At 30.8% G+C, this 24,206-nt stretch overlaps 4 protein-coding genes across 10 annotated transcripts in view; 2 read left to right on the top strand and 2 right to left on the bottom strand.

Moving 5' to 3' along the window:
• DAT (Sodium-dependent dopamine transporter) overlaps positions 1-11,871 on the top strand; it is a 31,998-nt gene extending 20,127 nt beyond the window's left edge. For both annotated transcript variants that reach the window (XM_031990097.2, XM_076366046.1), the window contains 9 exons: positions 758-1,076; positions 1,576-1,714; positions 2,259-2,393; positions 4,304-4,407; positions 5,039-5,276; positions 5,762-5,890; positions 6,340-6,540; positions 7,001-7,168; positions 9,459-11,871. In XM_031990097.2, the coding sequence (XP_031845957.2) occupies positions 758-1,076; positions 1,576-1,714; positions 2,259-2,393; positions 4,304-4,407; positions 5,039-5,276; positions 5,762-5,890; positions 6,340-6,540; positions 7,001-7,168; positions 9,459-9,671 (1,646 nt within the window). In that variant the 3' untranslated portion in view covers positions 9,672-11,871. The remainder of the gene's footprint in view (positions 1-757; positions 1,077-1,575; positions 1,715-2,258; positions 2,394-4,303; positions 4,408-5,038; positions 5,277-5,761; positions 5,891-6,339; positions 6,541-7,000; positions 7,169-9,458) is intronic.
• LOC116432863 (uncharacterized) lies at positions 7,378-15,048 on the bottom strand. 3 transcript variants are annotated; one of them, XM_076366054.1, is made up of 3 exons: positions 14,746-15,048; positions 7,887-8,682; positions 7,378-7,532 (listed from the first exon to the last, which is right to left on the bottom strand). In XM_076366054.1, the coding sequence occupies exon 2, from the start codon at positions 8,473-8,475 to the stop codon at positions 8,155-8,157; it is 321 nt and encodes a 106-aa protein (XP_076222169.1). In that variant the 5' UTR covers positions 8,476-8,682; positions 14,746-15,048; the 3' UTR covers positions 7,378-7,532; positions 7,887-8,154. The 3 variants fall into 3 exon arrangements, with proteins under 3 accessions (XP_076222169.1, XP_076222167.1, XP_076222168.1); XM_076366052.1 differs by having other exon boundaries at positions 14,813-15,048; XM_076366053.1 differs by lacking the exon at positions 14,746-15,048 and adding an exon at positions 11,832-11,984.
• LOC116432815 (ankyrin repeat and MYND domain-containing protein 2) lies at positions 14,284-18,395 on the top strand. The gene is made up of 4 exons (XM_031990234.2): positions 14,284-14,293; positions 15,868-16,076; positions 16,406-16,783; positions 16,858-18,395. Exons 2-4 carry the CDS (start codon positions 15,876-15,878, stop codon positions 17,452-17,454), a joined length of 1,176 nt encoding a protein of 391 aa, XP_031846094.1. The 5' UTR covers positions 14,284-14,293; positions 15,868-15,875; the 3' UTR covers positions 17,455-18,395.
• Positions 18,396-20,912: 2,517 nt separating this feature from the next.
• On the bottom strand, positions 20,913-24,085 carry LOC116432834 (uncharacterized). Of its 4 annotated transcripts, none has more exons than XM_031990285.1 (6): positions 23,460-24,085; positions 22,257-22,489; positions 22,048-22,187; positions 21,808-21,970; positions 21,301-21,555; positions 20,913-21,237 (listed from the first exon to the last, which is right to left on the bottom strand). In XM_031990285.1, the coding sequence occupies exons 2-6, from the start codon at positions 22,371-22,373 to the stop codon at positions 21,103-21,105; spliced, it is 810 nt and encodes a 269-aa protein (XP_031846145.1). In that variant the 5' UTR covers positions 22,374-22,489; positions 23,460-24,085; the 3' UTR covers positions 20,913-21,102. The 4 variants fall into 4 exon arrangements, with proteins under 4 accessions (XP_031846145.1, XP_031846130.1, XP_031846148.1 ...); XM_031990270.1 differs by having other exon boundaries at positions 22,257-22,449; XM_031990288.2 differs by lacking the exon at positions 23,460-24,085 and adding an exon at positions 23,293-23,441 and having other exon boundaries at positions 22,257-22,449.
• Positions 24,086-24,206: the final 121 nt, after the last annotated feature.

Below are 24,206 nucleotides of genomic sequence, written 5' to 3'. Positions count from 1 at the left end.
AGATTTTTAATCCTTTCGAGGGATTTGAGAAATGTTATTGATATTTTTGTTGAGTGAGCATTTAGGGTGAGTATTGCGAGTGTACGGTGTTGATGTTGATGATCGCTACCAATATTTGTTTCGAGGTGATCCTTTTCAATTGTAATATCCTATTACATCTGACAGATCTTCTAAGTGAAGGGTTAAAAGAATGAAGTGTTAAGTAGCGACGTGTCTAATATTAATTTAAGTTTCTTCTATGCTATTGTTCTATGAAAATTGTTCAGGTTTTTGGTTTATCGCTGTTTCGCTGCGTTAATAGTTACTGCTAATAACTCGTTGGTAAAATAGATATGATATACTCTTTAAGTATGTTTAAATGTTTCAATATATTAAGAATGTTTAAACATTCCGATATACCTTTTAACTGCATTTAAACATTTCAATATACTTTTTAACACTAGAACTATCAGATGGGTCAGAATGACTTATTTCTGATTTCCTCTTGTACAATTACTGAAAAGATACAGATACTTCTACGAGAAATTATTAATGGAACTAATTCAGTAATAGTAAAACTGAAATGCAACTCAAATGAAATCTCAATAAACGCATGCTTATGGCTTTTATAAAGAAATTTGTAAAAGTCAGTTTAAGTGATCGGTAGTGTTCTAGTGTTAAGTAGTTTTAAATATTTCTATACACCTTTCAAGTACGTTTCAACATTCCAATACACTCTTGAACTATATTCAAACGTTTCGACGTATCCTTTAACCAGGAATCGGGTACGCAGTGGCACTAATCGCATTCTACGTCGACTTTTACTACAACGTGATCATCGCGTGGGCGCTGAGGTACTTCTTCGCATCGTTCTCCAGCCTCCTGCCTTGGACCACCTGCGACAATCCTTGGAACACGCCGCATTGTCGCGCGTTCGACGCGAATATCTCTTACACGTTCGAAGATTCGTCTCCTCTCGAGCCGCTGGAACCACGTGACACCAGCAATTCATCCCTGACTGAGGAATACTTGGAGAGAACCAGAAATCAAGGCTACAACAACACGTGGTACACGAGCGCCGCGCAAGAATACTTCAAGTAAACGCGAGCTTTTTAATTAACATTTAACCGTTTATTCTCGAGAAGCAACCCTCAGTCGCCATTTGAACGCAACGAAATGATAAAATGATAAAATTCAGAAGAAAACAGAACAGTAAAGTTTTTATTAGGAGGGAAATTGTGAATTCGTATAAATATTCTATATAATTAAAGAACAATAGCATTAGTCGTATGAAAGAAAATTGATGACCCACATTGAAAGTCAGGGAAATATTTCCTCAGGGTATGAACAAGTTTGGAATAGAAAATTCATTAAAATACGAAGGTTTGTTATCAGATGGTAACAATCAATTCATATTCTCCAATTTTCTGGAAAATTATTATTGAGAATAAAGGAACCGTTTTAACTAAGACCAGAAGAAAATTCATAGGGCGAGGGGTTAAGCAGAGATAAAAGTTACAAACGGTGGAAAAAGGTTGCCGCAATGTAGAAAATAAACATATTCGTGAAAAATTATTCGGACCATTTTGTTTAAAGCCGAGCCATTCTGGAACTCCACGAAAGCCAAGGGCTACACGACCTTGGGGCGATTAAGTGGGACATTGCATTGTGCTTGCTGGTGGTCTACCTCATTTGTTACTTCTCTTTATGGAAGGGCATTTCTACTTCCGGAAAGGTGAGATTACCACGTATAGATCTGACAATATCATATATTTCACTGAAAATTGTACAAAAACCTGGATACCATATTTTTAAATACTCTTGAAATTTCCATGGGTTGTTTAAAATACACTCTTTGAATCGATAGTTTAGTAACTCGCTGTTTTCACGAATCAACATTTTGCTTCATTACTGTCCGCATATTACGCGTTATTATTATTACGTCTTCATTAAATACTAATGAACAGAGCGAGGCACATAATTACAGCTACCGTAATCTCGGCTTAATTGATAAAGTGTTATCCTCAACGATTTCTGGTACGAACAAGGATGTTTTAGTTTGCACCCTATGAAAGTATAAAAAATATCTTATTATTATCCATTAATTTATAGATATCTGTTTCTTTTTATGTAAATACACAAGGATCACAGTTTCTAAGAAATTTCTAAATAATTTTAAATGTATCAGGATCGATTGTAGATAATAAGATATTAAGATTCCTAATTTATAGAAGTGTTAATAGCTATCGCAGAATCGTGGAAGATACTTTTTGTCACAGGTAGTTTGGTTCACGGCTTTGTTTCCATATGCTGTGCTACTGATTCTGCTTATACGAGGCGTCACGCTGCCAGGAAGTTTGGAAGGAATACGCTATTATCTCAACCCGAACTTTTCCGCCATTACAAAAGCAGAGGTAATTAAAATAATAAAGCGCAAACCGCGGTTCTTTGTTACGCTGCCTAAAAATGCCAACCGATCGATTCGTAGAATTAAATAAAATTTATCTGTCTATTTTCCTTCTAACGGTTCATTTTCATTTGTGTCATTACCAGTTTGGAAATGACAAAACGAAACGTTCGCGCTACTTAACCCCTTGCCTTTAACCCCTATTTTAAACAGAAGTCAACAAAGATAAATATTACTTAATTTTTGTGAATACAAATTGAATAATACTCCTCCCTTACGAATCATAGCTTACGTCAAACATAGATGTAGAATATACCTAGTATTTTTCTCTTTTTGTTATTTTTCACCAGTGACCCTCATGGCATTCAACATGTTAACCTAGACAGCACATTTCAACATTTTTTAAATAATTACTGTACCGTTTATCGAATGTTGATAAGAGGTTTACTATTGATCGCTTTACTCTTCATATAATAGCTAAAAAAACACGGCAAGGAAGAAACCGTAATTGTCCAAAAGCTTCGCTTAACCCTTCCACGCAACGATAAGTTGCAAACGTTCGCATTGGCGAGCTACGCTGCGCATCGAACGTGCTCGGTGGAACGTTTCCCAGCGGATGATCGCAGGAATATGAAGTGATCACTTATATATAGCGGTCACAGGAAAGAATAAGAAAAAATAATACCAGCGGCCGGGAAGTTAATGCAGTGGCGTAAGAGGGTCGGAAAAATCTGGCGGCGCCGCGAGAAATATTAGGTGGGAGAGAAACGTGCCAGGTTTATCCGACGACGCTGAAAATGGAAACTCTGTGTACCTGTCATAATGACCATTAGAGTTCGGCGGGTCAGAGGCCTGGAACCGCACGTTCGACCCTCCCCCGGCTCGTAAGCGGAATGCATTTCTCCACGGCACCGTGGCCGCGCGCTCCTGGATCGCTAAAATGGATTTTATACAGCGACCGAGGAAATTTGTTGATTCTTCGAATCCTTTTCTTTTCGGAAAGACTTACTTCTTTTCTCTTCTTTTTTGACTGGATAGATTGTGGATATGGATAGATTGTGTTTCCTTTTTTTTTTCTTTTTTTTTTTTTTTTTTGATAACGCGTTAGGTATGTAGTGTTAACCCTTTACCATGTGGAGGACTCAGTTTCATTCACAGGTGCGATTCTTCGTCCGTTGTTCCATGGAATTAGCGTGTGATCGTGTTGCATTTTTCCTGGACAATTCTGTATTATCGCGATATTCCCTTTTAAATGCATTTGAGGAAATAGAAATTTTCAATTTTATTGGTAAGGAGAATCGTTTACACTGCTCTGTATAAAGTAATTATTTTTTCACGTGTATTTCAATGGAAATATCGTAATAATACAGAGTGTTGTCGAGGAAACAATGGAAAAGAGATTTGTAGTGGAAAAAATTAACACATTGCATTTTTAGAGAACTGAATTGTGTTGATGGCGATTATCAGTAATATCAACCTATATCACTATATATAGGAAAACTCAAATATCACGCTGTTGTGTAATAGATTTTAAATAGATAATCTCTGATAATTAGTTAAGTTCCATAGCTAAGTGTCTTTATAATCAAATCAGTGTTACCAACTTCTAATAATACATATGCTTCTCTATACCTTACGGATTTCCTGACACCATAATTACATAAAAATCTCATCACAAATGATTAACTCTTCTATACCATCTGATTTGAATAAATAAATAAATAAAGCGATGCTTCCCATTTCAGGAAAAGTAGCTCTCAAAACCTTGTTTAATCCACCGTACACACTGTATATACAGAAACAGTTACAAAACGTGAAGCTTTAATCGCATTATTCCTGAAAAAAGGCAATTCTAGTTTTAATTATAAGACGAGTAGGACATTCTGGAGCTTTGGGTAAAACTGAATTTATTTCTAGGTATGGGTAGATGCCGCAACACAGGTGTTCTTCTCCCTTGGCCCGGGATTCGGTGTGCTGCTGGCTTACGCGAGTTACAATAAATACCATAACAACGTTTACAAGTAAGAAAAAGCAAGAAACAATAGTAAGATTTTGTTATCCAACTAATTAGGACGAACGTGATATAAACATTCGTTTACCAAGCTTTGTACGTAATTTAATTAACACAAAATATCTGTCAATATTCAACACTTTTTAACGATACAATTCAAATATATTCTAAACTAATAGTTCCTAGATATGTCTAACTAATTTAATACCTTCTATACTAAAATACTAGTGGTGTTCTTTGATCCCTATAATACCTTGCTCATGCTCTGGATCGAAGAGCACCACTAGTTTTTTAATTGTTCACCGGACCAATTAAAAACTACTGGTGATTACTGATCTGGAACATGAACTAGGTACCTATCTAAAGACAGTCTTTCTAGGCACACATAGAAAGCCACTTATGAATATTCTATACTAATTAAGTTTAGAAAGTTTAGTTTTTATAAGGAATGATGAGTGATCATTAAAAATCCTTCTTATCAGAATGTTCATCCCTTCAGAATAAATATATTTTACTTAGAAACTTTCTGGTATTTGACAGATCATTAGGGTATAATCGTCATTGTCACCTTGTAGATCATATAAGATCAACAGGTTGTTTAGAAGAAATGCTTTGAAAGTTCACGCTGTTCTTGCTTTCAGAGACGCTCTGTTAACCAGCCTAATCAACAGTGCAACGTCTTTCGTTGCTGGCTTTGTGATCTTCTCTGTACTCGGTTACATGGCGCGAGCGAGCGGAAAATCCATTCAGGATGTAGCAACGGAAGGACCTGGCCTAGTGTTCATCGTCTATCCTGCTGCTATCGCAACTATGCCTGGATCCATGTTCTGGGCATTGATCTTCTTCATGATGCTTCTCACCTTGGGACTGGACAGCTCGGTAAAAACTTATTTGCGTGTTTACGTGGCGTTGCCTCTCTGATGTTGCACTTTCGAGATCCCTTAGTGCTGTGCAGCAATAGATAGCAAAATATTTTTTTCTTGTATTACTAGTTTTTAGTATTACCACTTTTTTCGAATAATAGTAGAGAAATATCTTGTCTGGTATCGTTAGAATTTTTTTTCTTTATTATGGTGTATATATTAATGAATATTATATTGTGAATATATATATATACATTTGATTTTTCATTTCAAAACTCAAGTCAAGTGTAAAAGATTGTCTTGGTATACAATATTGTTGTTGAACTATGGTTAAAAAAATTCGAGAAATGAATTATCTATTAATATTAATTATATGCAGATTATTTTTCCAATTAATTGAATCATGACAATTTGAATGTTTCTCTATGAAAAGTTATTGCTAACATCTATGCGATTTTATCACCATTTGAGAGATGTAATTATGTGAATTTGTTTTAATAGTTCGGCGGTTCTGAAGCAATAATCACTGCTCTTAGCGACGAGTTCCCAATTATAGGGAACAACCGTGAAATTTTCGTCGCCATTCTTTTCACGCTGTACTTCCTTGTTGGATTGGCTTCGTGCTCACAGGTACAATAAACGAATCACCTATCTAATATACTATGTATAATATACATTCCTTTAACTCAACGAAACATGGATTCAATCATTCATCTCCAAGAAGGAGATAATTCATTAAACGAACAAAAATATAAAATATAAGATGAAACTTGAATTTTAGAATACAACCAGTATGTCTACATACTACCAATGATTTCTACTTATATATAATAATGACAAATAATTCTGCAGTATGATCTATGTAACATTAATCACATCAATTATATCAATTTATATAGACAGAAGATAAATTGCAATTAAGAGCTTCCAAGATATTTAATCCTATTAAATTATTTAATAAATTATTCCCATAATTTCCAAGATATTTAATCTTATTTATTCTTTTAAACTAAATGACTCGAGATATAAGAAATATTAATTTCCTTGCATACAGAATTCTTGCACATTCTTGCACACAGGGTGGTTTTTACTTCTTCCACCTGCTGGACCGTTATGCAGCCGGCTACTCGATGCTGTTCGCAGTTCTGGCTGAAGCAATAGCCATTAGCTGGATCTATGGGGCAGACCGATTCTGCGCCGACATCAAAGACATGATCGGATTTTCACCTGGCATCTACTGGAGGGTTTGCTGGAAATTTGTCGCCCCGATATTCCTTATGGTAAACTGCTCGTTCGTGTCTTAAGCTATAGACATGGTGGTTCATTTGGACCCAGCTTTTCATAAACCGTTTTCACCCGTTATTTTAAGTTGATGGTTATATCTGATATTTATTGGCATCTAATTATTACATCTAATGTAAATATCTTAAGTTGATAGTTATTTTATTAGGTGCAATGAATAGAATGATTAAATATTAAATAAGAAAGTGTAAATAAAGTAATTTATAAAATGCAGAATTAACTACAATTTAATACTGTTCCAGTGATGTTTTTCATTGATTAAAACTAAAGAAGTTAGTGAAGATAATGTATAAATTTATTCCAATTTTCGATTTGTAAAATTTGTCGTTTATATTTAGTTGGTTTAAAAACAGAACGAAACTTCATTTTTAGAGATTAAAATTGTAAATAACGACAAGGCGGAAAGGTTTTTTATAACATGTTGCAATACTCTTACAGTTCATTATCGTTTACGGTTTGATGGGCTACGAGCCATTAACCTATGAGGACTACATGTATCCAGTCTGGGCAAATGTACTAGGCTGGTTAATTGCAACTTCCTCAATTGCCATGATACCCGGCATCGCAATTTACAAGATCATTGTCACACCCGGCAGCTTTATTCAGGTAATCATCTAAATCTTAAGTTTTTCTTAGTTCCGCTAAATAATATTTAAATTTTAATACATACACGCAAGATTATAAAATACTCTAAATGCAACATCATTTCTTCTAATAAATTACTTCCCTTAAGGGGGGAAATACCTTTAGACGGACGAAAACGAGCTTATCTTTATGCAGTTTTTTGAAAAGGAAAAGATTGTTTTACATTTTTGGAACTTTGGTTATCATTTATTATATTCTTTCTCTATTACAACGTATTTTTTGTTTTTCAAAATATTTAAAAATGGCGGAGTTATGTCCCTGTTTTTCGGGAAGGTTGTGGTGCGTCTTATTAAATGATGTAAGCTCTAGCTTTGGCTACATTGATCTGAAACAAACCAGCAAGACATATTTCGATAATTAACATTTACAGGTTGTAGATGAACCTACAGAAAGTGAAAAATATTGAAAATTGAAAAAATGACACGCTTTTAAACAGAAACTTTGGATTTTACATGAAATTTTCGCTATATTTTGCAATAAAAAGATACTTTTATTTACAATTTATTTCATATCTCTAGGTTCATATATAAGACAATATTGTTATAGATATATGTGCAAAATTTCAGCAAGATCGATTGAGTAGTTTTTGAGTTATTGATTCCGATTTCGAAAATGTAGTTTCGAGATAAACACGTTCAAAGTTTCGATAAGTGATAACTCAATAATTTCAATAACTTACCAGCTAGTCTGCAATTCCTGCGCCATACAATATTCCTTCTGTTTCCTCGTAGAGCTGATTTTCCTCCATACGTTGCTCTCTTCTTGCTTTTCGAGCCTCTTTGGTAGTTAATGAGGTGCGTCGCTCCTGTCGAATTATTCTCTGTTCGTCGATTTTGTCGGCGTATGGTTTTGCTTGTTTTCCAATTACAATATTCAAAGCACTCATAGTTCTTAAAACTAAAGCATATCCTTCGTTAAATAAGCCAGCTGCCAAATATTCTGCAATTTCAATAATTTTTATTCCTAAGTGCAGGTGCTTTGGAGCGAAGCGCCAAACAGTTGAAACTCTCGTTATTGTTCTGAGTGTGTCCGCCCAAGCACCTCTCAAGTAAATTCTCTTCAGATAAATCTTCGTAAATTGGTAGGATGTGCGTCTGCACGTCTGCGTGCAGTGGTGCAGGATGTTCTATAAGGTCCAAATTTGCTCCTGTAGCTAGAGCTTTCTGCCACTTGCACCAGCTGTCATTTCCTACTGGGCAGTATTCGTGCCTTGGATTTTCTTTGGTGGAGCATAAGTGATAATACGAGGGCATTATAGCTTTCTTCATATTTTCCACACTATGAATATTTCTTCGTATGGCTAAACCATAGTATGCGGTGAGTTTCCTGATAAGCGCATCAGTCAGCTTGCCTTTTCCACCGACAAAAGGTGGGTTACCGCCTATGAGTCCCGATTATGAGGTATAGCATCAGAACGGCTCCGAGTTTCGCTTTAAAACTTTGGCACCATACTCTTAAGATGTTATACTAACATCCTATAGAAAAAAAATATTGCGATTTTTTAAGGTTCTAAAGGTATTTCCCCCTTTAAACTACATCACTTTGTTATAGCAACAGAAATAATTATTGAGTGGTAAATGCATATAACAAATATCAAAACCTTATACGTTAATTTTCGATTCTAGCAAAATTATTTAATAGCCATTGCATGTTTTATTTTCCTACATGTACCCGGTCTTCCAGGAAAAATGTAACATCATCAGCAAACCAGTGGGATACAAGCAATTAATTTTTAAGACCACTAATTTAATCCTCCTTTCTCTCTCCCTAAATCAAAGCATCTTTACTTCTTAGTAACTCTTTAATCAAAGTACTACTTTAAAGTAGCTACCTTCAAAGAACGAGGTTGAAGTTTGAAAAATTTGAAAATAACCGTAGCATTGAAATTGTTATTCATAATGTACTCAGCTAACACGTTGAATGCCACATGATTTCTAGTACAAAATACTTGATATGGAAAAAATATAATTTTAAATCATTTGATTGAATTGCATTGTTGTTATTGCAGGTTTATCTAGCTGAATCTCATCGCATCAGCTAGCTTTATTTATAATATAAAAATTTTTTCAAATAATCATGGTTTAATTGAGCGAACTATAGTAATTCGATTTGGTTGGGGGTCACCGGTGACCCCCATGGCATTCAACATGTTAACTTCGACAATACGTTTCAACATTTTTTAAATAATTACTGTACTGTTTATCGAATGTTAATAAGGGGTTTACTATTGATCGCTTTACTCTTTATATAGAGATTGAGGATTCTCACTACCCCTTGGAGAGATACTCAACAAAGGAACGCGGATTTATCTTCAGTAGCAAATGGTGTAGTTCGTCGTAGTTTCATAGCAGATCAAGACCTTAACCTCACCAACGAGCAACGAGAATTAACCAAGGAACAAACGGAGGTCATGATCCAATCCAGGGAAGGTATTAATGGAGATCCACCTCCGGAGCCAGTCTAGGACAGTGCGGTTGTGATTTTGCACGGTGCCCGGTTCCAAGTATACCTTTGCTAATATTTCATCGTTGAGGTTTATTTTACGTTGCATTGAACTACACGAACTTCGAACGCACTCGCATAGACCTTAAAATGCGGTAGTTTTAACGATTCTTTACTCCCTGCATGGTGAAGATCCCTGACAGGATCTCTACTCAATGGACTCAAATATTTCTACATCAGAAGTAAATCATTTCTATATGCATAAATGCTGTCTGACGAAACAATATACAACTTATCATTTACACCATTAACCACAATACGCGTAGCGTACCAAAAAAGTTTGTAATAACATCGCTATCACGTTTAGTTTACTAATAGTTAAATGTTTCGTTTATAGTAGTCAACTGGACTGTGGATGCATTATGGAGTTATGCATTATGGTAAATTAGTTTAAAAACAAAATTGAACCAAAGAAATGTTGTTTCAGCATTGAAGACAGAAACAGAAACTATACGTGTAAATGAATATTTATTATGGTACTTATCCTTTTTCAATTTTTCGTATCTCATTAGTTTTAACTTATTGTAAATATTCATTTTTAACTGCAATTGAGAGGATTCTTTTACCCTTACACATTCTTTTACTCTATTTATTGTAAATAAATCTTCCGGCACTACTTGCAAAACTTACAGAATTCCTTTGAGAATTATCTTTTTCTTCAGATACCATGTTAAAGGTTTTTTCTTTTAAACAGAATCATGTTTTTCTACATCCTTACATAACACAAAAGGACGTATTTAATAATTAGCAATAATACAGTACTGTTAGAAGTATGAAAATATGACCAACATAGTAATGAAATATTACAAATGTTTAATTCCATTTCTTTAACAAGAATATACAATTAGCAAAGCTGACATATTATATTAAGCGTATCAAGGTGTAATCCACTGTTTTTTCTAAGTCTATTATTTCTTTTTAGAAAGATTGGAAACTCATGATCCCTTCATGACATAAGGATAAAAGAATATATTGAATTTACCTTATACTGTCATATTAAGAAAATAGTAGATTACTCATAGGTACACTTAATATTAATAAACATGGAATAGAACTATATAATTCCATTTGAAAAAAAATGTCAAGAAGTTAAAAACCATTATTGCTAAGATATTGTTCTGTTACTGTTAAAACAGAAATAATGAAAACATTGAAACATTTTTTTTTCAAATTATAGTAATCAATGAAATATTAATATTTGATTCTTTCTTTTATTTGAAATTTTCCCACTGTGTTCATGAGAACACGCTGCAGATGGTCCAACCTGTAAATATTACAGGCATTACAGAGTTTTTTAGATAAAGTTAATAAGCAATTAGATTATTGATACCATTCTAGATTTAATGAATGTGTATAAGGCTTACATTAGCTAGAAGAGAATCTCTTTGGTCAACAGCTTTAAGTTTCATGAAAGTTAATATTTTAATAATTACATGCATCTTGTTGAAGAATAGAAAATGTATGAATTAATATCTCTACTATATCATTACAAAATATCATGAAACAAATGTGGATAAAATTTAATAGAAAAATCTTCTATGTAATTCATTTTATGTAGTCAAAGAACAACTAACATTCGTTGCTATGTTTTGCTCACAAACTTCCTACCTTTGTTATTGGTATTTATAAATGAGTTTTTATAACAATTTTTATTTTAATTTTAAAAAATGTAATTCATTTTTCCATAGGCAGCTGCAATCGTGCTAACCCTTGGCAAGGTCATGTTTACAAAGCACTGTAGCCTTGACGTTCTCACAGAACAATTAAACAAACAAAATATTAATTTTATTATCCATTTTATATGAGTTTAAACAGAAAAGTTTACAATTTAATCTTAGTCGAAAATAAATGCAAAAACGAGATTAAAATTATCTATGATTCAACCTTAATACAAACTATTTTCCAGTAACATAAAAAAAATAAAAGAAATCCAATTTCGTTCTATTGCACTTTGAAATAATTTTCTGTTTAAAAACATGACTTGTGCATTGTGTACGAATAAAATTGTTTTATAAAACTAATCGGAAATGAATGTTCTAACCTTCGAACTAAAATGAACGTACAACTTTAGGGGATGTACTACTATTAACTGTTAAAAAGAATGCAAAGGGTTAACACATACCTTGCCTAATATTAAGATCGCATATTGATGGCAGTATTATCAAAACTAATTGTTTCCACTTAATTGTTCAACAAACGCTTTTACATCGTCTGGCTTGATCAGACGAACATGCTGTGTAGACTATACGCCAATTGTGTAATCACCGATCAGGTGTAAAACATTACATTAAAATGTATTAACGTTCAAATGTTATTGAAATAACGGAGCCTATGTGAAATGGAAAATAAGAAGTATTATTGTCGATTTAATATTTAGATTAGATCAATCGTTAGGCAGACAATTCCGAGGATACATAAATAATAAATTGCAACCTGTTTTAAACTATGTAGTAACGACATAATGAAAAATGAAATTTTCGATTATACACGATGTAATCTCCGTTCTACACGAAATTAATTAATTAAAAAATTAGAACAGTTGAAGAAACGTATATTAATATACTCAAGATAACGCTAAATAGTAAAATAAAATAATACTTAATCCTATTTTATAAAATTTCACTTTTTTTCGATAATTATTATTAAACATTGAGTTTTTGATTATTTTTCAAGGTTATCGATTAAATCTTAAAAGAAAAAAAGAAAAAATTAAATCTTTGAAACTTTCATAAAATATTTCCCATTCCACATGCTTTGAACATCAAGTAGGATACTTTTGATTGTTTTGACATTTTGAAATGCGTGACGGTTGATTTTAAATGACGTGTCCGAAGCAGTTGTCTGTCTCTCCTTGACTTCGACTATCGACGACAAAAATGGTTGAGTAGACATTAAGTATTTGAAAAAAAAGTATTATCGTGAACTTGTTAGAAAATATTCTATGTGCAGATATACATATATGTACGATATAGTTTATAGCTATTATTGTTAGACACAACAGTATGTATGTATAATGATATGTTGACCGGTGCATGTGCATATATTTATACATATGTACAAGCTTGAATCACCAGATATAAAACCTGTAAATGTCTCATCTGTCCCTGTGAGAGTTTGAAAGAAAGTTCCAAGGAACGTTCGAATAATTTCCGAAAATTAATTCAGTTCAAGCCAATTGTATTTTATAATTACCATCTTTTTGTTTTCATTAATTAAAAATATTTTTATTTTGCTGTTATTAGAAATGATTTATTCATTGGTAAATCCGAAAAAATGTTTATTAAATTTTTCATTTAGAAACATTACATAGCCTTATACAAAAACATTTATAATTTCTTTTAATTATTAATTATTGGTAATTGTTACTAATTAGTTAGAAATGTTATGTTTGTAATATATTTATATAATATTGAAACTGTTTTATATTCATTTGTTCGAAAATTACAAATTATTCCAACATAATAATTACAAGAAAAACTCTTGAATATAAATATCATACACATTTTGTTCCAACTTGTGATTAATCGATTAATTAATAATTCCAATAAATTCTGTAATTTTGTAAAAAATTTCTATTTTAAAAACGGTCGAGTCGGATTTTGAACGTCTTTCAGATTCTCAGTGGCAAAGAAAGATAATCTGGTGTTCCGTTTAAAATGAATCATCCTGTATAATTGTATGTTATATTTTATACATCGCATCTGAGTTGCGACCGCAGCCATAGGTAGCAGCTCGGGCCTTGTTAACATGATAAATAAATAAATATTCGCAAGAATTGGATGGCTATCGCAAATAAAACAATATTCTATAATTAATTAGCGACAATACTTTATCTCGGGTTTGCATATCACGGCAGTTTAATCCGTGATATTTCAAGCTTCTTAATATACACATTTCGATTTCTGTTTATAATTATTCCATATTATTAATATAGCGTTTCAACTTTTAAATGAAGTATTCGTTTTATTAATCAAAATTTATGTGAAATATTCAAAGAGAAATATGTTAATATCTTATCATTTTATATAACAAAAAAAATGTATGCAATTTTCATTGTACTTCTAAAACGGTTTGTAACGATTTACCAAGTTTTTTAATGTATTCCGTTAAGTGGATCGTTGTGAAACATGAAAACATTTTTGAAGAATAGGTAATTTTATCATTTGAAGATCTCCTTCAATAATTTCAAAAAAATCATCCCCTACGTATTGCAAATATTATAACCAACAATCCAATATTTTTCGATAGCGTTCGAAGAAATTAAAGACGTTACTATAAAATGTAATAAATCATTTTCAAATTGTTTTGGAATAGAATTATTTTTTACTCTTCTACTCCTTCCTTTGTAACGATTACTCGATTGTTAAACGATCTCAAATTCCTGTTTATATTCGAATCTTTCGACGCGTATGTCTCTTTATCACTGTGAACTTGTTTCAAAGTGAATCGAAAATTAAATTAAACTGAAGAACTTATTTTTGATTTCTGGATTATTCATGCACTTGTTTCGATTTCACTGTATCCCTTAAAATGAACTTTTTTTACCATTTTATCAATAGTTCTATTGTTGACAATTCGTTACTTGTGAGTACACGGTTAAAATGTTTAATTTGGTTACATTTTTTTTATATAGTTCTTCTCAAAATTTCAATTATATGACAAATTTTCATTAGAACGAATAATTAACAAGTGAGTGTTTATTTATATTGTAGATTTACGAGTGAGAATTGATTGGCACTGACTACTATACATTTATTTTTCAAAATTTACTGGTAATATCAATACGAATAACAATGTTAAATTTATGATAAAGAATGCAACTGTTATAAAAAAAATAGTAATAGCACAAACATATAAATCCGTATTATTTTTAAAATTAAGCAACACATCAAAATATCATCAGGTAAGGAATGAACATAAAAGAGAGGTTATGTTCGCAGTCGGTAATTGCATGACGTAAATTAGCGTATGAAAAGATAGCAGGGAAACACTCTAACAACTGATAATAAGGAAGATCATTATTTGCTTGTGCTTACTTGTACACTATAGGTTAATTAAATAAATAAGACAGTAATTCAAAATGAATATCAATAATCCGTTCACCTGGTGCTGTCTAAACAATCCGCCATTATCTTTTCTGGCTTATTTAATTGGTTATTCAAATCAAGAGTCGCTGCACTGTGAAATTGTTTATTTTATCAAGTAACAAGTAAATCTACTGTTTAAAATAAATTAACTTAATATTAACTTAATTTTCAATATTATCCTCGCTTTATATTAATTAAGATACAGGGTAATTTTCTAAAGATAAAATGATCCGTCAGATCTTTGATATTTGCGTTCCCAAATTGGATGACCTTGAAGTATAACGATGAGACTTATAATCTTCCACTTTCATATTATCATCTCATCACTTTCAGCGGACCATTGGATAAAAGAAGAAAGAGACGTTTAACAAATATGACTGACAAAGATCAGGATAAAATAATTTATTCTTCTCACGACCATGTTTCATAAATTTTAATCTAGTTACGTGACCCCTTAAGTAAAGTAAATACAATAAAATTTTATGTCTTCCGTCTCTCCAGTGCTTCTTTCAGTTTTCGTTTGTTACGTATCCAATAAAGTGTACTTAAATAATTGCAACGGTAACTTAGAGTTCGTAAAACTTTATCGAAGTTGCGAATTATTCCAATTATTTCGAATAAATATTTATCTAAAGAAAATAGTCAAATAAATTCTTACTAATTGAATTCTTCATCTAGATTATAGTCATTTGTTATTCACAGCAAAATATTTCATATCAATACAAAAACAAACGTAAATATAAATTAATCGTATCCATATACGATTTTAATATTAAAAAAATCTATGAAACATAAGACGGTTTATTCTTGGAAGAAAGACAAAAAAATATTATTGATCAAAGTTCTATTTTGATACTGTATTAAAATAATCGTATTATTTATATAATTTTATACGAAGAAGTAACATGCATATCAAATTTTGAATATTTGATCGCTTTTATATGAAAAATTGTGTGTTCTATATAATAGAATAATTTTCAATTTCGATAATCAAGAATCGATAAAGTATTCCAATCGTAATGTTCTCGATGATTCCATAAACATTCGATTTCTCGTTATGTTGATCGATAGTTGACAAAATGGCGCCTGACATGGAGGATATAACCGATGTGCAGAAGAAAATTTTTGATATAATCCGCGACAATTCAGTATTGGAGCTTAAAATGCTATTGGTAGCGAATAAAGTAAAAATGGATTTCGTGGATGAAAATGGTATAAGTCCACTTCAACATGCCTGTTACAAAGGAAGAAAGGAAATAGTACAAATACTTCTCGATCAGGTAGGTTAACTTTACAACAATATAACAAAATAAGTCCTACTTTTATGTTTTTCTTAATTTTCATAATTTTCCTTTATAATGAAGACATAGAAAATGTATATTTTCTGTTTATATTTCTCTATTCTTTACATATATAATGAACATTAATGAATATCATAATCTTAATTTTATAGTATAATAAATAACTCTGAACTTGTTTTAACGTTTAGTTCAATTCTTTCTACACCCTCATTTTATATACTAGAAAATTTCTTTACAAAAGAGTTCTTAATAACGTTTCATTAATCATTTAACAATAGATATCATTTTTTTTTAATTTTTTGTTACAGGGAGCAGATGTAAATGCTTGTCAACACAATAATGCGTATACAGCACTGCATTTCGCAGCTCTAAGTGGAAATGCTGAATTGTGCCATTTATTAATGTCTTATGGAGCAAAGTTAACAGCTACAAACAATGTAGGACGGACTCCAGCTCAGATGGCTGCATTTGTGGGCAATCATAATTGCGTAGCAACTATTAATAATTTTATTCCAAAGGCTGATATAGATTATTATATAAAACCACAAGGATTACAGACTGAATCGATGCTTCCACCACATTTAGCTGATTGTTTTCATAAATTTGTCATGCAAGTTAATGTCCATCCTGTTCGAGTAGTTATGAACTTACAAATGTGCTCTGGGCTCTTAGAAAATGCTGCTAAGGTGAAGACTATATGATTTTCTATGTACTGACATAAACGTTTAAACAACATTATATTCATTTTCATTGTTTTCAGGTGCAAAAGGTATTAGAATCTATGCGCCATAAGATAATGACTAGAGGAGCAGAAACAAATGAAGTAATGGCTTTCAAATATCATTATTTAAGTTGTGTTGTCTCTGAAGTAATTAAATTCCAAAAGAGGCAAGAAGCAATGAAAGCGGAAAAAATTGAGAAAATAAGTGATGAGAGGGATGAAAAGAAGTCTGACACTATAGAGGTTTTAATAAGAAAATTTTTAAAGTGTAGCAAAAGTGATGGCACTCCAGAATATCAGGAAGCTTTCTTACGAGATGTTGTTAGAGAATTTCCATACAGAGAGTGCACTATCTTTCGTCAAATGGTAGCAACCCTTGCTGCCCTTGATCCTCCATCTGCTGTATCAGTAGTATCAGCTGCAATTAATGGACAGAGAGCGTTTTTTGATAATGCACAAGTTTGTGTTACGTGTGGTGAGGATAAAGCTAGTAAAAAATGCAGCAAATGTAAAACAGTGAAATATTGTGACAGAGAATGTCAGAGATTGCATTGGTTCATGCACAAAAAAGCATGCACGAGATTAGGTCAAACCTCAGCATTAAGTGCAAAAGTAAGCGATGCAGATAAGGAATAAATAAGCAGTGCTGTAAGCTACAGGTTACAAAATCTAAATGTTAATTAAGACTAAGATATATGAAAGTTAACTCTGATAGTTCTTTCTCTTCATTTTTGTTTCATTCGGTATTATCATACACTGAGGTGATATCCAAATGTTTTTGTCGTCAGATCTCGCTAGGTAGATACTAAAACTGCATAGTAATTGGTTGTTTCTGATTGAAAATTCAGCTGTAACAAAGTCTGAAGAGTCTAACAAAAGGCCAGGTCGTGTTTGAAGAGTCCACCAATTGCTTTCATTTTTGGGCCATTTTTACCAATTGCGCGTGTAATGATGTATGGTCTAAATATCTTAAAAATGCTCCTATATTCATATTGATCTATGAATGAATGTAAAAGTCAGAAGTTTACTAATAATAGACTCAACATACAATTACTTCCATCATGCCTACAAGATTATCATTTCCGCTTGTTCTGGTATGATTAAATTTTCCTACAAGGTAGACCAAAATGGTGTAATCGTCCGGAAATCCCCGGCCCTAATATTGAAGCACCTGGCCATATTCCTTCTCAGATGACGGGTGGGTGCTCCCTACTCTTCACGTTTTACAAATATTAGCGAAGACAGTTCTTTTATAAATATGAGTCTCAACTGACTAGGCTCGTCGTTTAACACATATATGTTTTGATGTGCTGTATGTATGTTTCATTGTTAATTATTTTATTAGAATAGGAGAATTGAAAAAAATATTACCATATTTTTAGGAAGCATTTCTGAACTTTTATTGAACCAGAGAGTAACGAGACTTTATGTATTACAATAGATTTTTACCTTTCTTTTCTTTGCGAGTTTTATTATAAATATTGTAACGTATATGTTTTTCATTATACATAAATACTCGATCGAAAAGTATCTTTACTGATGCCATGAAAATAAAACAAACATGAATGTTTCCAGCATTTGAAATTGTATTGCTTTTAGAATCTTTAAACTCCTTGACCACATTTACAATACAAACTTTTTTATGGATAGAAATATAAAAGATTTTATTGTAACATAGTTTTATTTACAAAACATTGTATTTATATACAAAACATTTGTGGTTTTACAAATATTATATGTATACAAACTGAAACCAATAACATTTATTTCATTTATTGAATATTGTGTGACTGACAAGGGTTGTGTTACAATGTAAAATTCACATTTAGAATAACACTAGATATGATTTGCAGTATGTATTTAGTGTTATTAAAACCTCATAACGTTCTCTAGAATAGACTTTTGTCTATAGGAAATTTGAGTTTAAAATTCTGTATGTACAAGATAAACTTAAGGAGAAACTACCCCTTAAATTTTCTCCCCTTTTGTTTCTGAATATCGTTTATAAGAACAATACGTAATACATAGAGTAATATTTTATACTAAAAGCAATTACTGTTCACGTTAAAGAAGTACGCACTTGAATTAGTTTTTATTTTTTAATTCTGTACCATATTATTTCGTAAACAGCAGCTGCGATTTAAAGGTGATCCAGTTCAGCGCTTGCGCAGCAGATTTCATCTGCATTTGGCTTTTATTACTACACATCGTGCCATGACTTGTAATTAATTTATATTTCCCAATATAATTAATCCACTATCATGTACAGATATTGTAATTATGCCTAATTTTAAGGTTATAACGACATTAGTATATATAGGAAATTAAACTACATATATACTTAGAAAAAGATAATAAAAAATATAAAACAAAACAATATAATGACATAAGTAGTAACAATAACTCACAACAGCGAGATTAAAATGGTAACTATAATTAATTTAAGATATTTTTCAAAAGATTATATATTATCAATTAGTACACATTCTGTATATAACGTGTTTTTTTTTTTAATTATGACATTAAAATTATAACAGTGACTATAGACAGATCACAATGGCTATTAAGTCAACCACACAAAGGAACAGAAATTTTTTGTTATATCAAACAAAATGTGATTTCATAAAATAAACAAAAATGATCTTTTATTAAGTTTATGATTTTATCATTAACACTAGAACTACTGAGCAATTTACTGATTTTTAAACATTCTTTTATAGAAACCATAAAAGTGCGTTGATTAAGATGTTAGTTAAGTTATACTTTAATTTGTACATTAATAAATCAACTATTTTAATCATTTCTTGAAGAAGCATTTGTATGCTTTCAATTATTATGAAAGAATAAATGAGGAATTAGTCATTCTGTACAGTTCGCCTATTTAGAGACGTTCACTCGTCGGCTTGATTGTTGCGGCGGCTCAGTTTCAGCATGTTTCTATTACGTACCGAAATTGAGCCGAGCACGAGTGAACGTCTCCACTTGTTCCTGATACTTTTAAACCTCCGGCCGACAGCACCAACGTGAGAGGCGAGTAGTACAGATATATGGGAATAAGAAGGATAGGGATAGTACAGCTTGGTTGGTAATTTATAAACTATATTTATTATTACTTTTACAAAGAGAAGACAAAACATGTCCTGTTTGAAGAACTTTTAATGAATCGAATAAATGTTTACAACGATTGAAAATCATATTATAAAATTGACAATCTTAGCAATGAAAAATATAACAATCAGTAAATACTGTAAATTAATAAATTTGGTTAAATTTTCTACTATATCTACAGGTATATGTCATAATAGTTGTAGCGTGTTTCTTTATTCAATACATTATTTATTTACAATGTTCACTAAATTATAATGTTGAAATATTTTATCGAGCAACTTCTATTACGGCTTGCTTCTAACTGAATATTTACAAAAAGAATATCACGGATATTAATAAAAGAATTTAATAAAATGTATAGTTAAACGATTTTTAATAATAAATAAAAATTGACTTTATCTACAGGTAGAAACCGACATTACTGACACATTGGCTACAGGATAAGGAAGTGGGATTTTTAAAAATTATCTTAACGGCTTTGCAATAGATTAAACACGATTATTCTGTGTTATTAATGAAATATTTATTAAACATTTGATAAAGAACAATTAATTATAATATTTAGATTTATTTTATAAAAAACATTTGGTTGTTATGAATTCTGAAAAGGAAAAACAAAATAAAGTTAATATTGCTGCTGTTCCTGCTTCGTGCCCCTTGAGGAATAAAATATATATATATATATTTCAATTATAAATATTTTCTTTAAAAAAATTTATTTTTTATTTTAGAATGGAGAATAAGAAATGAATTGGATTCTTTTATAAACATGAAAAAATATTATTTCTACACGTTATAATCATTTTACAATATTTAAATTTTTTGTCAGATTTAGAGTATGCTATATTAAATATGTTGAAGATGTAATAATATTATTTACCTTATATAGAAATTCTTTTATATTAAATACAACAAATTCATATTAGTTAACATAAAGTAAATGATTTTATAGAAGGGTAAATGAAATAAATGAAAATATACGCAGATGTTGTTACAAAAATACTAATATAGTATTGATCATCTACAATCATTCAGACATACATTTTACATATCAATACATAAATTTGAAAACAAAAATAATAAAAATTTCATACTGACAACCATTTTTAACACAATTGTGACATTTGAAAAATCTTCAATATTTGTAAATATCTTAAAAACAATAAACGACTTCCGTTAGCTGCAAATCCTTTGTTTTAAGGGAAGATCACTTTCGGAATCACTTGATTCATTAATAACAGTTGATTCATCGTCAGAGGAGGGATAATCGTTCTCTGTTCGTTTAACATTTAGTTTTTGTGTTTTTTTAGCCTATAGAATAAATGCTTTATTGACGACAATAACGAAAAAAGTTAATCAATTTAATTATTATACCTGTCTGCAACTTTTAGAAGGCCGTTTAGGTGTATTAATTTTTGGAAGATACTTATCAGCTACACCTTCTACACGTCTAATATCAAAATCTTGGTCTACTTTAGTTACTGTTTGTAACCTTTGTTCCTCTGATGTTACATACAAATCATCTGGTTGATGATAGCTATTGTGCACTTCATATGCTTTCTTACTGCAAAATAATGCAGCACAGACAGTACATTTAATTAAATCTTCTGGTACAGCTTCTCTTTCTTCCTGTTGAAAACACAAGATTAAACCTAAGAGTACAAAAGCATTGTTAACACATTTGCGACCATGGTCAATACATGTCATATATGTGTAGTATTTTGATCTAGCCAAAGCGATAATAGAGTATACCAGAAGCCAAATATATGTTAATATCATCATAGCAATCCTAATCAACAATATCACATATATGTGACACATGGTCGTGAACATGTTAATAAGGCTTTCTAGCTATTTATATGTGTATATATATTGTTTTACTTGAGTATGAGCTCGCTCCAAATGTTGTTGTAAATTGAATTTTATAATGTACTCTGCTCCACACAAATGGCAATAATATACACTAAGAGCATCGTTCATAGAATTCACTTTGATTTTATTGCTAGGAGGTGGTGTTGCAATTGGTTGAAAAAGATGTACCATTCTGTAAAATTAATGTATGACTTAAATACATAAAATTTTATATTATAACAAATAATGAATAAAAATATCGTATTATACCTTTTATGTATAGAACGATAGTGATAATCTAAAGCTTTCTCATTATAAAATAATACATCACAGTCTTCACATTTTTTATGTTGTTCTTTCCTCTCACTTTCTGACGAATCGTGCGACGCTTGATGACTATCTCTATGCGTCTATCAAGAGATATAATTAGTTTAGGAAATTAAAAATAAAATACACTTACTATCAGGAAGGAAACATACTTTTAGAGGAAACTGCATTCCACAATAATGACAATAAAATTTTGCTGGTGAATTAGGGTGGACTTTAAATCTATGCCTTATTGTTGCTGTGATTGAATCAAACGCTTGCCCACACATGTCACATTGAGTATCAGCATTTTTATTAGATTTCACAGGTCTGCCTCGAGTATCTATTTCTTTGTTAGCATGCTTTCTGTATAAAGTATTTCACACTTTATATACAGTAAAACTTTCTATTTTTAAAATAATGTCATATTTATTACTTAAACCTTTGGAAAAATATTGTTTTGCTCTTATTGTTGTTTTTTTAGGAATTAATGAATCAATACAAATTTAAAAAATGAGAAAAATTCCATGAACATAATATTTAGTTTTAATTATAATATGAATAAAATGTTTGTTGTAATTAATCTCATGTAATAATACAAAACAGTAGTAATGTAATAATTAATATATTCAGTAATAATATATGAGAAATATAATAAATATAATAATAATAATATTTAGGAATACACTTAACATACATACATACATACATACATGAAAGTAATTACATATTACACATTTACAAATACCAGTAATGTTATGTATATTAGAATATATGTTAATTCTCTTTTTTTATATAAGAGGATAATATTATCAGACTAATCCAAAATAGATTAAACAAAAACACAATCAGTAAGATATAAAGTTTTCTAATATTTTATAAAAAATGTTATTACTAAAACTAAATAACTTTTATTTACAACGAATATCAATTTTACACAAATAAAATTTAAACATGTAATTATAAGAAAAGTATAATATATTATACAAACAATTTAAGTCATAGAGTTCTTTATACATTTTGAAAGAAAGGGTTTCGTACAATAACATATTGAAAAATATCTAAAATAAGCAATTTGATTCATAAATGTTGCAATAATTATTTTTGAAAAAGTCATCATTTACTATTGTCACTTAATATCATGTTCTAACAGCTCTATGATGTAAACATTTGAAGGTAAAAATGAAACGAAAGAACAGCACAATTTACCTCTATCGGCAATGCAGTTTAAGGTGCATTTTTGTTCATTGTATATCAATATTTCAAATTAGGTATGAAAGTAAGAAGAAAAATATGTATAGATTCTATAAAGATATTGTGTATTTCATTAATTCATTTCTTATAAATATAATGAAAATAATAGTTTCAGCTGGTACCTAAAATGTGCCTGTAAAGCTTCCTTGGATTCTAATTTTGAGTCACACAAAACACACTTATGTTGCCTTTTAGCACTCATTTAAGCGCGAATTCTTTAGAAAAACATCAGAAATTTTGCTGGACGGCCTGTGCCAGAGAATACATAAATCTCGCGTGCTAAGGTAAACCAATCCAATTAAAATTAGTTACAATTTGCACTGACACAACTATTATTTTTTCAGCACATTGTTGCTCTTTAACTAACACTTATTCATTCATATGTAAACATTAAAAATCTTTTAGAATTCACGTCCGCGTAGAAAAATCAGTTTTCGGCCATTTTATTGTATTGAAAGTCGCGCCACCTATCATCTGCCAATATAAAAAGAATGGAAGAATTTCGTGTATAATCACTTACGCATGATCATTTCAGCTTTTGAAATAACATAATGAAGTTCGTAAGCAAATACAAGTTCAAATTGAATTGAAATTAAGTAGAAAATGAAACATATCATTTGAGAGAAAATGAGTCTGTTACAGAAAATATATATTTTTTCAATTTATTCTTTGAATTTAACGACCTCGTCTGTGATTTAATTAAAGGCAAGATTATCTATACAGGGTGATTCATAAATACATGTCAATACTTCAAAGGGTGAATCTAGACGGCAAATAACAAATGTCATATTGACATGTGTTTTTGAATCATCTTACATATATAAATTGTTTTACAACCATACCGTGGATGTTAGGAGTTTTTAGCACTC

Source organism: Nomia melanderi, chromosome 3 (assembly GCF_051020985.1).
Source record: "Nomia melanderi isolate GNS246 chromosome 3, iyNomMela1, whole genome shotgun sequence".
Classification (NCBI taxonomy): domain Eukaryota; kingdom Metazoa; phylum Arthropoda; class Insecta; order Hymenoptera; family Halictidae; genus Nomia; species Nomia melanderi.
The sequence above is the reverse complement of the archived record's forward strand: the minus strand, read 5'-3'. Positions and strand labels throughout refer to the sequence as shown.